Genomic DNA, 13754 nt, shown 5'->3' with positions numbered 1-13754 from the left:
TATTACTGTTATTTTTATTTATCATTATACAGCCGATAAGATCTATTTCAGGTGTTGCTTCGTAGCTTTGTCTAGTCTGCTCTGGTAGATTCTTTACAATCGTTGCGTGATTGTCGGCTATTCTATAGCCGGTCATCTTCATAGCAAATCGGCCGATTTGCTGTTATCCTTTTCGAGACAGATCGGAACCTTAGCCGATCGAAACCCCTGGGATTTAATACGTTTCTTTCCTTATCAATCAACAGGTCAGATTGATTGGCACGCCGCACGAACCGCACCAGGGCGATCACCCGAACAGGAGCTAAGCAGATTCTCCCGGGTCGTGTGTCCGACGCTGAAGGTCATTGGCCGATTTTTAGCGCCAACACACTTTTATTGCAGCAAGTTTTGGTGTCAACAGGGTCGAAAGGAAAAAAAGAGGGAAATAAAAGGTTTTCCTATTGTTTAAAAGATTGAAACAAATGAATTCAAACATAAATTTGAATTCAAGCAACTAAAAACAATCACCAGCATGAATGCAACAATGAACTCTTATGATTCATTAATTTATTTTGAAAAAGAGTTAATTGCCTAAGAAAATTTAAATACAACCTTAAAATTCCTTAGACATATGCAATTAAATTCTAACAAATTTTATTAATTGCTAAATTTGAAAATTAGGGTGTTACATCTTCTTCAAAATCACTAACACATAAAGCTTCTTTGTCATAATAATATTGTATTGTAGAGCCTCTAGTTTTATGGATATGTAATCTCCTCCATAATGCCTAGAACATGACCAGTAATGCGCTATCATGGGCCATTGACACCACCTCCCCGCCCTTTGATGTCTACATATATAATCAAGCATTCTTGTTAGCTTGTGCCAACACACAGGTTGGTTTTAACTTACATTTTTTGTACTTCAAGGTGGCATAATATGGTTGTGCTTTACCTGTATCATCATTATAAAAGATGATTGCACTCTCTAAACTGTGGGAGTTGGTTCTGTCTTCAACTGTTGTGGCACCTCATCAGTTGCTACATGTTCTTGTTTGCCCTCTAAATTGCATAAGAAATATCATTGTCGAATGATCACAATTTATAATTGGAATTTAGATTACTTTATCTTTAGCGAAGGGAAAACCTGGTTGTCTTTTTCTAGTATTGTCATCCTCATTGGCATCTTTGACGATGCTAGCAGCTTTGTTAGGATCTTCAATAGGTCCTGAAACTAGAAAAAAACACAAGAATATAAAAACCAACTCAAAACCTAGAAAAGAGTTCTTTTGTGTTTAACAAACAAGATTTGCGTGTGCGTGTGTGTAAGTGAATAATGATAGTTAGATAGGGCACCTTTGCTCTTTTCCATGGCATCCTGAGCTTCTTTTTCCTTGCTAGCTTGTGCAATCAACCTTAGGTTATCCTCTTCCTTCTGATCCTTCACCCATACCCCATTCTCATCCAAAGTAGAGTATATTATCTTTTTCTGCTTCACAGGCTTGGGCTCTTCCCCTCTATCCTTTTGACCCTTTATTTCTACATCCTTCACAGGCTTGCTCTCTTCCTCTATATCCTTTTGATCCTTATTCACATCCTTCATTAGCTTTTCATCCTTAGTCACAATTTCCATGTATTCAATATCCCCCAATAATAAACGAATATCTTCCCATTTCATACTAAAGTTTTTTAAGTACCTTAGACGCAATGTCTTGATGGAGTTTGTTTTTTCGGAGGAATTACTCGGTTTTGATTCATCACCAATTGAAAATCTTTCCAAATCTCCACCTCTTAAATAAAGCTTCTTGAGATTCTGGTGCTTTTTGAGTTTTAGCACATTCTTAGGATAGCACCGAAGATCCAGTTTCAAAAGCTCTTGTGACAGCTCAAAGCTGGTCCATCTCTCAATAAGTTCGTCACGCCTAACTTTCACCGTGTCTGAGTCACCATCTAATATGCTTGGTATCTCACTCCATGTGATTGTGAGTTTACGAAGGCTGGTGAGATGCTTAAGCTCTGCCATATCACTCCTTCCTACATTAGCATCAGTGGTGATTCTAACAGTGAGCTTTTGGAGCTTCCTCAACCTCTTGAGGTCCTGCAATCGGCATGCCTTATTACCTTGTGTTCCAGTTGCAAACACAAAGCCCTTAAACACCTGCAACTCTGAGAGAGAGGTGATTCCTCGGCCAATATGTTCCAACATGTAGCACTCAGTGAGGTCCAAATGGGTAAGCTGCTTCAATGGTGTGGTGATCTTTGATGCCACATTGACAAGGTTTTGGCAACCACGCATGTCTAAGATTGCAAGTTTCCTAAGCCATCGGATCCCTTTTGGGAGCTCCGTTAGCCGTGACAACCCACGGAGACTAAGATACCGGAGGTTCTTGAGTAAGCCAATGGTACTCAAAGATTCTAGGCCATCCACCTCCATGTATGTATTGTCATCGAGATTACACCATCGGCCGAGCTGCAGCACAACCAAGCTGTCGGCAAGGTGAAAGAATGTGGACTTCGAGACTGGGTACACATGTGCATTGACATTGAGGATTACTTGCTTTCGTTTGAATAATTTTTCAATCTCTTCAATGGAAGGGATGGACTCAGTGTTTTTTGGGTCCTAAACAAAGCAGATATAAAAGGGTCATGATGAGTACGTACTCCTATGTATTCTTTTTCAAAAAATATACATAGCTTTCTTGGAAGATAAACTAACACGCTAGAAATCTAATAGTGTGCTGCAGGTATTTCTACCTTATATATCAAGAAACATGAAAGCCTAAACAATATATTTATAACTAGAAAAGGACTAATGTTGTCCAAATTATTGGTTTATTCCTAGTTAGTTGCTTGTTTTATTGCAGCTTTCTTAGCAATTTGTTACATCTGGAAGCTGCCTCAGCCATTAGAATTGTATACTCAAATCAAACGACAACCACATGCTAAACTTCTAGTCCCAAATTACTATTTGCCTTGGCTTTTCTAAATACATAGACTTTACTATGCATCTCTATATGCTATGTCTAGATACGTTACGTAGCAAAATTATGTACCTAGAAAATCTAAAAAGAATAGTAATTTGGGATGGAGGGAGTAAAATTTAAGCAACCCCCCTATAGATGACTCAGTAAGAAAAAGAATCGTTTGGAACTTTCTAAATAAGAAAATGAAAACTAGTTCTTTATTTTGGTGATCCTAGATCCAAAAGGATGGTCCATTGAGATCATAAATACCATTTTCATATTTACAAAGATATAATAAAACAAAATGTGGGTCATATCACGCATACTTTAATGCATATGTAAAGAAAGTGACAAACATTTAGAGAGTCAACATATATAGTGCAAAGAAAAATGTTTTTTCAGTTAAAAATTAGATTAGATATATGGAATGATTAGATATTACAGAAAGTCGTAATTGTGCATTTGTGCTGGTTAGATGCCTAAGAAGAATAAAATTAGGAGACAAACACTAATTGTATTCTCGTTGATATAAAAATTGTATAAAAAACACTAGGCAGATATGAAACTGGAGAGCCATCAATCACTTCAAGATAATTCCTAAAGTGAAATTTTAGTAAAAGGGCACTCAAATCGGACTTAAAATTAGAAAAATGAAATTAAGAGGAAATATACAAATTTTGGTTAGAATTATTGTAACGATGTACAGAAGTTTGAATTGTAAAATGAAAATGTCATATTTTGAATTCCAGCCTTGCAACTAGTCCTGGATGGTGTCTAGTTTTTTGTTTTGTTACAGAGAGACAAACAATGCTGGGCTGGGCATGCACGCATGTTCTTGCCAGATGCTAGACGCGGCGCAGGGTTATACTTCACGGAATGGCACGAAATGTATTTTCTTAAAAAAAATCTAAGCTTGCAACCACACACTGACTATTCGGCTTTTCCTCTAACAAAATTCTAGCATTGCAACTGCATCGGTCATTCGGCTTGTTTGGATAAATAAATACTAGGAGCCATGTAAATGCTGATAGCATAAATACCTGGTCTGGCGCCTTGTCCTGGGCTGCAGTAGTTGTTGTTGTTGTTGTTGTGGTGGTGGTGGTGGTGGTGGTGGTGTCGGTTTTATTCCCGGCCTGTTGTGACTCATCTGCCATGCGCATCCTCTGTAGCAGGCCACGGTTGCACGCCGTCAGGCAGAGGATGCTGGAACTGTGCTGCAAGTACGCCGGGCTTCCCTTCACGTCCAGGTCGGCGAAGCGGTCATCCCTTGCCCGGCGCTTCAGCATCCAGTGCACCAGGGGGTTCACCTTGCAGCCATGGATCACCCTGCTGCACCAGTTCTTCATCGGCTCGAGGAAGCCATGGCTGGAGAGCTCGGAGAATATGCCCTCCGCCTCGGCGTCAGGCTTGCCGCCGTGATCTTCGGCTTTACTACCCTCCGGTGCCGGTGGATGGCCTCCACCGCCGGCGGCAGCAGCAGCAGCAGCAGCAGTTTTACGTGCCTGCCAGCAGGTGCTTCTTCTTGTCTCCGTCGGCGCCGCGTCTGCAGCTGATTTAACTGATTGATCACTCCGGTGCCGGAGGTTGAACTCGGAGACCCACCAGTAGACCATGACTTGCTTCTTCACCTCGGAGGCGAGGTCGAAGACGGAGAAGGTGAGGAGGCATTTCTTCCTGATGGGCCGGAGTTGGTGGTACTCCGCCGCGAGGAGCCTCGTGAAAGCACCCTCGAGGATCTCCTCAAGCCGTTCTTCCTCCCGTTCCCACTTCTTCAGTTTCTCCTCCTTCGATCCTGACGCCGGCTGCTTCCCGTCCGCCGGCGACGGCTTGGTGCCGGTGTCGGCGCCTTTGTCACCATCCAGCGCCGTAGCCGGCTTGATCTCGTCAGCGCCTTTGCTCTCCTCCATCGGCGGCGCCCCTGCCTGAGGCTCACCGCCCACCCTCGACGAGCGGTGCTCTTTGTACCACGACAAGATGCCCAGGAGCCGCTTGACCGCCTTCTGAAACTTCTTCGCCAAAGAGCCGGGGGGTGATGTCGTCTTCGTGTTCCCCGCCGGCGTTCCTTCAGGGCCGGCGTCGCCTCCAGCGACGGCGCCAGCCTGGCTCTCGTCGTGGCGGCGCTTGCTTTCTCCACGTTCATCCTTCCGCTTAACTCCAGGCTTGTCAAGAACACCGCCGGTGCTGTCCTTCCCGTACGGCTTCGGCGCCGTCGCCGGCTTCTGCTCTTTCTGCCCTGACGCCGGCACCTCGCCATCCGGTGCCGACGGCTTCATCTCGCCTTTGTGAGGCTCAGCGGGAACACCTACAGCGCTGTCCTTCCGTTGTGGCTTCTCCGCCTGTATTGTCTTCCTGTCCTCCAGCCCTGACGCCGGCTGCTTGCCGGCCGGCGCCGGCGGCTGCACCTCATCTTCTTTGTCCATGGACAGTTGATCTCCGTGCCGGGGAGAGCTATTAGGACGGAGGAAGAGCAGGAGCACTGCGGCCTTGAGACGTCGCCACCGACGGCGCGCCGGCTTCTCTTCTCCCTCCGGCGCCTTTGCCGGTGCCGCGCCCTTCTCCTCCTCCTCTTGGACAGAGGAGGCTTGTCCGGGAGCGCCGCCTTCTTCCTTCTGCGGCGGCTGCTGTGGTGGTGGTGCGGCGAGCGGCTTCTCAGCCTCAGCCGCCGTCGCCGCCCTCTCCAGTGACGATGTCTCGGTTGGCGGTGGCGGAGGCGATGTGGCCACTTGCTCCTGCCCTGACGCCTGCTGCTCGCCGCCCGGCGCCGGCGGCTTAGTCTCCCCTTCGTCCGCCAGCGTCGGCTTCTTTTCCTCCTGCACTGACGCCGGCGGCTTCGTCTCTCCTCCTTTGTCTTCGGGCATTGGAGACTGTGGAGTGCTCTGATCTCCGCGCGGAGCCCTCTTGCAGCGGAGGAAGATCAAGCGCACGGCGGCCTGGAGATGTCGCCACCCGCGACGTCCATCCTGCGCCATCGGCGCCAGTGCCGCGAGCTTCTCCCCCGGCTTCTTCTCCTCTCCCTCATGCGCTGCTACCGGTGCCGCGTCCTTCTTCTCCGCGTGAACCGAGGATGCTTCTTTCGCAGTGCCGCTTTCTTGCTGCTGCTGCGGCGGCGACTGTTGCTGTGGTGGCGCAGGCGCAGCAGCTACGGGGAACTGCTTCTCGGCTTCAACCGCCGCCGTCACCACCCTCCCCAGCGACGGCTTCTCGGCAGGCGGAGGCAATGCGGCCACTTCCTCCGCCTTGGTTGGCGTAGGTGGCAGGCCGCCTGCCTCCGTCGTCGTCTGCTCCGGGGGGCCAGCCGCAGCGGCGTCAGGCTTCTCTTGTGGCGGCGCCAGGCGAGCCGACTCGGCCGTGGGCAGTGCGGGGTCGAGCGCGGGAGCAACGCCGTCGGTGGGTTCGGTTTCTCGCGGAGGTGGAGGTGGAGGTGGTGTGGTAGTTTCTTCGCCTGGCTCCACCACGGCATGCGGCGCCTCCGCCGGCTCGCTTGTAAGAGGTGCGACGAGGTCGGCGATTTCAGCTTCAGCAGGTCTTCCGTCAACGGTTTCAGGTTCTCGTGGTGGCGGAGCCGGTGCGACAGTTTCTTTGCCAGGCTCCGCCGCCATGGCGCCCGACGGCCGTGTCTCTGTCTCTGGACTAAAAGCCGATGCGAGGTCCGACGCTATGGCGGGGGCAGGCTAAGGCGATTGGAGGCAGGAGGGAGATGAAGCACTCCGGCCTTATAGCCGACGGCGCGGGGTTCCTTGCCTGCTTGGGTGGGTCACCAGTGGGGCCATGATACCTTGCTGTTGCTTGCTCCCTCGACGTAGCTTTGGACGTGCACGCCCCTGCAAGCTAATCGAGGATGCTCCTCCATGGCTTCTCTGTCGCATTTGCACACCCTCTTGGCCGTTCACCGTCAGTTCTGAACCGGACACCCTCTCGAACAGCTCTGTGCCTGCACTCTGAACTGCATTTCGGCATTATTCACTGAACCACTTCACTTTTGTAATGTAGCAGTGCTCTGTTGCTGTTCTCCAGGATCTTTTACCTGACAGCCCAAACCTTTAGTTTATTAGTTACCGCAAGCAAGAGTAGGTGCGTTCACCATGTGTGCTGATGCAGTCATCACACATTGCGGCAGCATTCAGATTCACCGGCAGCGATCAAGATCCAGTTTTTACCGCTTTCTTTCTGAAACCAGTATTGCAACTCAAGAGTCCTGCTGGAATCGGATCGCTTGCCTTCAGCTGACATGTTTCCTTAGAATCTTGCTGCTAACAACTGTCTGAAGTGTTGTGTCAGCTTAGAACAATCCCTGAACTCAAGTTTCTGCCTTTGCAGCCTACAAGGAAGCACCAGATTCTGTCATCGGTGCACACTGTACACTATACGTGTCCTGCCGTCCCAAAAAAAATGCAACCCTCGCTTCCCGAGAAGTCAACTAATTTTAAATTTTGACCAAATTTATACAAAATAGTAGTAACATTTATGGTACAAAATAAATATCAATAGATTAATCATGTAATATATTTTCATACTAAATCTATTTGGAGACGTGAATGTTAGTACTTTGTTTTATAAATTTGATCAAACTTGAAACTGTTTGACTTCTCGAGAAGCGAGAGTTGTATTCTTTTTGAGATGGAGGGAGTAGATCCATGAAACCATAATAGAAGTCACAATCGAGCAGTAATTACTAGTAACATGTATGGTAAGTTTTTTTTTCCAAAAAAAAAAAGTAAGGGTAAGTTGCCATGAACCATATCAAATCAGGTCTGATGAACGAAAGCTGGGTCAGCTATTGTTTGCCTGCCATTTGACTTGCAGTTCGTGTAGTAGCTCAACTTTTGCACTGAGATAAGTACATACTTGCCGCAGCGACAAAACAAAACAAGGCATTTTTGAAGTCACCTTTCTCTTTAACCCCTTTGGCGATTCCCAGCCCCAGGAACATGAATGCAGACGCAACGCTCGAGTGTTGCTTTGCAGCGCCATATAGAACAATTGCTTAAGCAATGAGTCAACTGTTTTTTCATGCACCCTGAAGTCTTCTCTTTCGAGTTCTTAGTTTGTCTACCGCTATTCAAACCGCGTAGTCGGAAGCAGGTAAGACGAAATAGACAAGGCCGAGTTTGTCAATGGGCCGTCCAAAGCCAAACAAGAAAAAATAAGGCCCCGCCCGACGTTTGCTCCAGTCAGAGCAATCAATTTAGGCCCGCCCCACGGCCAGCAGCTGGACCATCGAGCCGAAAATTTTAGCTTTGTTTTGGTTGGGGTGCGCCAGGCTAGGGCAGTAGTGCATAGCCCAAGCGACGCTCGAAGGCCCCAGTAGCAAGCTACTGTGGTGGACCTTCCCCCACAAAAAATAAATTTAATATCGAAGTGGGCATATAACCCACATATCAGATATTAAACTGATAAGAACAGATACTACACTTGATCTTAGCCAAAAGGCCGAGAAAGGTATGAGTTGCAGCCGGGCACCCCCTGCTGGTTTTATAGCTGGCCTCGACTCACACCTCAGCTCAGCGAGAGATGTGGGACTAAACGCTCCACCCGCGCGCGCATGTGCGCTGCTTGCTTGGGCCTTCGATCCGGCCCAGTTTGGGAGCCTCATGGGCTGCGTCGAGTTCGACTGTAGAAAAGCCCGGAGTTTCCTCTGTTTTCGTTTCCGTTCCTTCCGTGTTTGCTTCCCGTACGCCGTGCCCTTCTTCTGTTTATCCTGATGAGATGACACAAAATCTCTTTTTTTTTTCTAGCCTTTGGCAAGGATTTGTTCTACTACTACTATTCTAGCTCTCAGGTTCCAACAGAAACATGCTGTTGTTCTAATGGGAAAAAGGTAAGATCTTAGATCGCTCTTCTGCTTTTTCTCTACCTAACCTTGGTGTGCTTACGGTTACGAGGATCGACGTGCAGACAGACAGGTACGTGCAGGCATGCATACGGGACGGGACGAACGAACGAGCCTGACAAAAGGATGGCGCGGAACGAAACGTGAAAAGGAAAATAAAGGGCCGGGCCCGTCGACGCCGATCGAGCCGCTGCGACGTCACCGTCGCTGTCGCTCGCCCGCGGTCACCGTCGGAACACGAGTCCGCCGCAGGGAACGCCTGCTCCTTGCTTCTGCAGCCCGCGGTAGCCGTCAGGCGTCAGCGGCGGCGCGTCCCTACGGCGAGCGCGAGCGCGGCAGGAACGGCACGCCCGTCGCGGGGCCCGTGGCACGTCGGCACAGCACAGCCAGGAGCACCAGCTATGGAATGGGATGGAGCGGTGACGTGGACGCCACCTGTCCCATCTGGGCCGTCTCTAGTCTTGGATTCTCCCTGCGGTGGTGGTTGGATTGCATCTTGGTCAAGCTGCGTACTGATTGGTGTGCGTGTTATGTGGTCGCCTTCCTGTAAGATCTGAGCTTGGAATTGGTCGTTGGCAGCTCGCGAGCATGCCAGGCGGGCCATGATTATGCAGACTTCGATCGCGTGTTCAGTTCAGAGTTCAGAAAGGCCGACACCCGTTTTGTTTCGTTGCTCAAAACATGCTAGCATATTATTCTTTTTATTTGTGTTGTTCTTTATTATTTACCTCCGTCCCAAATTTATGTACCTAGAAAAATCAAAACGAATAGTAATTTGGGACAGAGGGAGTACTACGTACTTGTCCCCATCAGTGGGTCGTCTGAATAAACGCATATTCACATTGGCATCCAGTTTGGGCTTGGAAACATTTAAAACTACAGCATCACAAGTTCAGCTAAAGTCATGATCCATTTCTTAACCAGAGGTGCCAAAAACCCATTTTCAACTTAAATGGCACGGGTTTATCATACATAGATACTTCTACCTATATAAATATAACCAGGAAAATTTACTAGGGGCTAAATCATATTGTTGACATGTACAGATGATGTGCTGAACGGATGAGGGCACCCGAACAAACAACAGTACAGCACCCAGTTTTCAGTGGGCACTGTTCTCCTTCAGAAATCATGAGGATTTCACTTCCTCAATCAGTAATCCGACAGGCGACAACACCTAGGCATCTGGGTTTCTCCATCTGAAGGGTTCGGCTTGTGTGGCACCATTCGCACTGCTGTCGGTCTCATGGTCACCTGATCCAACTGCCGGTTTCTCTGGTGCTCTTGCTTGCCCTGGTGCTCTGTTGCCTCGGCGATCCTGAAACCAACAGCGATGGATACATCAACCAATGCAAATGCAAGAAAGCAAACTAATGAAGTGATTCGGAAATGGCAAAATGGTCCTTGAGGAGATAAGACCATTTCAAATGGAATAAAGAATTTTGAAGATATTTGTTAAGATGTTCCCTAATTCAGAGTAGAAACCAGAGCAAGTATACTTAGCAATGAAGCAGAAGACACATGTATGGTGCAACTAAAGAATAATAGTGACTAACTCAGCTTCTCTGGTGGTATGAATAAATGGTCAAAAAGTAACTTTATCACACATGATACTGGAAGAGATGGACAACATATTGACAGCCCAATTCACATTTCTGAGATGTAATTAAATAATATAGAACATAATAACTTTATTAACTTACCTCTCTGTACGGGAAATCATCGACCTCAAGCATGTGAATGACATGCCCAATCCTTGGCCTCTTACTAGCATCAGGATCTACACATCGCAATGCCACTAGCAAAGCCTTCTTCACTGACCTAGAAGTAGGCTTCTTGGGGATCTTTGGGTCCACAACGCCATCAGAATTTCGGCTGCTTACCATTGTCTTAAGCCAATCAACTAAATTAACCTGAAAAGTATGATCTGAAGATTTATAACGCACTTAAACAAGCTCATAAAACAGCACTGGCTATATGGAGGCACAGCCATGACTAACCTCTCCTGGTGGCCTGTTATAATCCACTGGTACCCTACCAGATATTATTTCCATAATGAGAATTCCAAAACTATATATATCGCTTGTTTCATTCAACATTCCAGTCCCCGCGTACTCTGGAGCAACATACCTGTAATTATTAAAGAAAATTAGTACCCATCCATCAGACCCAGCCTCTGCTAAAAGCTTAAAAGTGCAGTGCATAGAAGCTAACCCGAAAGTTCCCATAACTCGTGTAGTAACATAACTCCGTTCTGAACCAAGAAGCTTTGCGAGTCCGAAATCTGAGAGCTTAGCGTTCCAGTGCTTGTCCAGAAGGATGTTGCTTGACTTGACATCACGGTGAACCACTTTTGGTTCAAGTTCCTCATGCAAATACATCAACCTACAGAATGGCAGAAATTTAGGGTAACTGTACAGAATCATAGTAAAATTCAGTAATCAACGAGAATAAGCTGAATGGCACACACCCTTTTGCTGTTCCCAGTATAATCTTCATCCTGTTCTCCCATGTAAGAGGGCTTACGGGTCCAACGTCCCCGTGCAGCCACTGTTCCAAGTTCCCATTATCGACATACTCATAAACAAGCATCCTAAAAAGATCCACATCAACAACATTCATATCACCAAACTTACTGATACTACAACATAACAAGCTATGCAAGTGATGTGCACACACAAGACAATACCTCTGATTACCCTCAGCACAGTATCCTAGAAGGCGCACAAGGTTCTTGTGTCGCACACGCCCAATCGCTTCGACCTCAACTTTGAATTCCTTCTCTGCCTGACCCCTAACAAATCAAGGGTATAAATTTTAGAAGCACATGAAGAAATTCAGGCACGGAAAAATTTTACAGAATTCAGCCCTCTTGCTGAACTATGCATATCAAAAGTCAAAACCAACTGTAGCTACTAGCTAGAAAATGTAAGCGAATTGTCTGAGACAAGCTTCTCAATTTGGAATACGAAATGCAATCCTTTTGCTGAATGTGACCACTAAACTCAAAATCAGCGAGCTAACTATTCGCAGCCGTGGCAATCAACACAATGTCAGGTGGTCAGATAGCAATGCCAAGTGAACGCAAATTTTCAGTCCATGAAGTTGATCGCTATTGGTAGGTGGTCCGATACCTGTTGTTGAGCAAGTTCTTGACCGCCACCTGCGTGCCGTTCTCGAGCACTCCATGGTACACGATCCCATACCCGCCCTCGCCGATCACGTTCTCGTCGGAGAACATCCCGGTCGCCGTCTCCAGCTCCTTGAGCGTGTACCAGTGGCCCCACCCGAGGTGGGACACCTCCGGCACCGCCGGTGGCGCGTGGTCCGCAGCGCCACCTCGCCCCCCTCGTCTCTCGTCGCTGCCGTGCGGCGAAGGCCCCTCGCTCCGGTGGCTGGGGTGCTGCTGCTGCTCCGGGTACGTGATGCGGCGTTCCTTGCCTGTCACGATCTGCTCGGAGACCTGTGGCGTGGGGAGCTGGAGCACCTGCGCGAGCTGCGTCTTCGCCGGGGCGGCGGCGGTGGCGGTGACGTGGGAGGGGACTTCTTGGATGTCCTTGGGCGCCTTGACATTCGCGGAATCCTTGGGAGGGGCCGTGGTGGGGAGCTGCTGGGCGGCGTTGGCCGGCCGCTGCCGCCGGCGGCGGCGGAAGGCGAGGAGGCAGAGGACGGAGATGAGGACGAGCAGGAGCACGAAGGCGGCGCCGACGCCGATGCCGACGAGCACCCACATGCGGAGCCCGAACACCACCGTGCTCTGGGACAGCTCCGAGTCCGACATGGGACCCGGCGGAGCGCGAGAAGCCAGGGCGCCGCCCTACAGCTTCTTGCGAATTGCCCGATCTCCTGGTGCTCTTGACCGTAATTAGGCTTCAAAGATTGGGCTCCACCGCGCAAACAGCATCGAGCTCGGATTTTCTGGACTGAAGTGGACCGCGTACGGCGGATTTAGAGCAGAATCGGGCGTTAAGGATGAAACAGTCGCGAATGCCACGACTTTGGGCGCAGCGGATTGGATTTGAGTGGGTAATCGGGTGCGAGAGGAAGGTCAGGAGGCAGTTGTTGGAGGCAATGCGGTTGTAAAGATTGGATTTGCTTGGGGGAAAAGTGAGGAGTGGAAAGTTTGGTGTGATGAGAATTTTGGATTCTGGTGAGAGGAGACCAGCGATGGTGTGGCTGGTGGCGGTGGGCGGCCGGCGTGACGGGGATCGATCCTTGGGGGCAAACCGACGAACGGAGAGGGAGGATTGCACGAGAATGGTTGCTTCGATGGATCGGTTGCAGTACTGGGGATGTACCGAGCGCTTTGGCAAAGTTGAGGGTGACAGGAGAGAGGATCAAGACCAGGAGTCAGGAGGACAGAGAAGAGGAATGGAGGGAGAGTAATGGGAAGTAATGAGGGCGCTGCTCCTCTGCATGCATGGAGAGGTGGAAGAGGAAGACAGCAGAGTCCAGAGAGGGGAATAATAATTCAAGTGAAGAAGGTATCTGTGAGGTGGAGTAGGATTTTCTTTAATAAGAAAAAAAGGAATACAGTCAGGATTTACTACTGATAGTCTACTGGAGGAGCTGGCAGGAGAGAGCATGTTGCACATTTTCTATTCTGTTTTTTTTTTTTGTCTTTCAAATGTCAATTTTATGCCCTGTCTTTTGCAGGTGTTATGCTAGAGGTCCCCCAGCTACAATGTATCATGCTGTTAGGTGTCCCTTTCAATGACATTATAGATGCTTTGCAACAATAAACATACAAAGGACATGTTTGTAAGGAAGAAATTTATTGCAACGCGGTACGAAATTTCAGGTATTACTTCGCCTCTTAGAATAGTTGAGAAAATTCCATGTGATCCTAATGTGGACTAAAAGATAAGTCACCTTTCAGTGGGCACAACTTCATATCTGTATCCGAAATCTACTTTGGGAAAAAGAAAACAAAATTCATCACGTGCCAGTTGTCGGTGAATGTTGAGGGTCCTATGTGTCAT

At 48.3% G+C, this 13754-nt stretch overlaps 2 protein-coding genes and 1 non-coding gene across 7 annotated transcripts; all 3 read right to left on the bottom strand.

The window, feature by feature from the left end:
• Positions 1 to 616: 616 nt before the first annotated feature.
• LOC117857277 (uncharacterized) lies at positions 617 to 6642 on the bottom strand. Of its 4 annotated transcripts, none has more exons than XM_034739864.2 (5): positions 3983 to 6642; positions 1336 to 2599; positions 1127 to 1213; positions 935 to 1041; positions 617 to 830 (listed from the first exon to the last, which is right to left on the bottom strand). In XM_034739864.2, the coding sequence occupies exons 1-4, from the start codon at positions 6539 to 6541 to the stop codon at positions 968 to 970; spliced, it is 3984 nt and encodes a 1327-aa protein (XP_034595755.1). In that variant the 5' UTR covers positions 6542 to 6642; the 3' UTR covers positions 617 to 830; positions 935 to 967. The 4 variants fall into 4 exon arrangements, with proteins under 4 accessions (XP_034595755.1, XP_034595766.1, XP_034595792.1 ...); XM_034739875.2 differs by having other exon boundaries at positions 1127 to 1207; XM_034739901.2 differs by lacking the exons at positions 617 to 830; positions 935 to 1041; positions 1127 to 1213 and having other exon boundaries at positions 1439 to 1576; positions 1677 to 2599.
• A 1546-nt stretch (positions 6643 to 8188) lies between these two features.
• On the bottom strand, positions 8189 to 8385 carry LOC117841782 (U2 spliceosomal RNA). The gene has a single exon (XR_004637366.1). It is a non-coding gene; the product is annotated as a U2 spliceosomal RNA (small nuclear RNA).
• Positions 8386 to 9663: 1278 nt separating this feature from the next.
• Positions 9664 to 13248, bottom strand: LOC117857316 (probable serine/threonine-protein kinase At1g01540). 2 transcript variants are annotated; one of them, XM_034739929.2, is made up of 7 exons: positions 11907 to 13244; positions 11462 to 11566; positions 11243 to 11365; positions 10987 to 11157; positions 10773 to 10902; positions 10476 to 10685; positions 9664 to 10090 (listed from the first exon to the last, which is right to left on the bottom strand). In XM_034739929.2, the coding sequence occupies exons 1-7, from the start codon at positions 12551 to 12553 to the stop codon at positions 9950 to 9952; spliced, it is 1527 nt and encodes a 508-aa protein (XP_034595820.1). In that variant the 5' UTR covers positions 12554 to 13244; the 3' UTR covers positions 9664 to 9949. The 2 variants fall into 2 exon arrangements, with proteins under 2 accessions (XP_034595820.1, XP_034595810.1); XM_034739919.2 differs by having other exon boundaries at positions 10773 to 11157; positions 11907 to 13248.
• Positions 13249 to 13754: the final 506 nt, after the last annotated feature.

The sequence above is a fragment of the Setaria viridis genome, chromosome 1 (assembly GCF_005286985.2).
Source record: "Setaria viridis chromosome 1, Setaria_viridis_v4.0, whole genome shotgun sequence".
In the NCBI taxonomy this organism is placed as follows: domain Eukaryota; kingdom Viridiplantae; phylum Streptophyta; class Magnoliopsida; order Poales; family Poaceae; genus Setaria; species Setaria viridis.
This window is presented reverse-complemented; position numbering and strand designations above follow the sequence as displayed.

What these genes read in the sequence shown, in the direction of transcription:
- LOC117857277 (XM_034739864.2), bottom strand. Translation starts at nt 6,541, where the DNA reads ATGGCGGCGGAGCCTGGCAAAGAAACTGTCGCACCGGCTCCGCCACCA. An exon ending in AGGACAAGGCGCCAGACCAG is followed by an intron (nt 2,600 to 3,982) that starts GTATTTATGCTA and finishes TGCTTTGTTTAG; the next exon opens with GACCCAAAAAACACTGAGTC. An exon ending in TACTAGAAAAAGACAACCAG is followed by an intron (nt 1,042 to 1,126) that starts GTTTTCCCTTCG and finishes TATGCAATTTAG; the next exon opens with AGGGCAAACAAGAACATGTA.
- LOC117857316 (XM_034739919.2), bottom strand. Translation starts at nt 12,553, where the DNA reads ATGTCGGACTCGGAGCTGTCCCAGAGCACGGTGGTGTTCGGGCTCCGC. An exon ending in AAGAACTTGCTCAACAACAG is followed by an intron (nt 11,567 to 11,906) that starts GTATCGGACCAC and finishes TTGATTTGTTAG; the next exon opens with GGGTCAGGCAGAGAAGGAAT. An exon ending in ATGATTTCCCGTACAGAGAG is followed by an intron (nt 10,091 to 10,475) that starts GTAAGTTAATAA and finishes TGTTGGTTTCAG; the next exon opens with GATCGCCGAGGCAACAGAGC.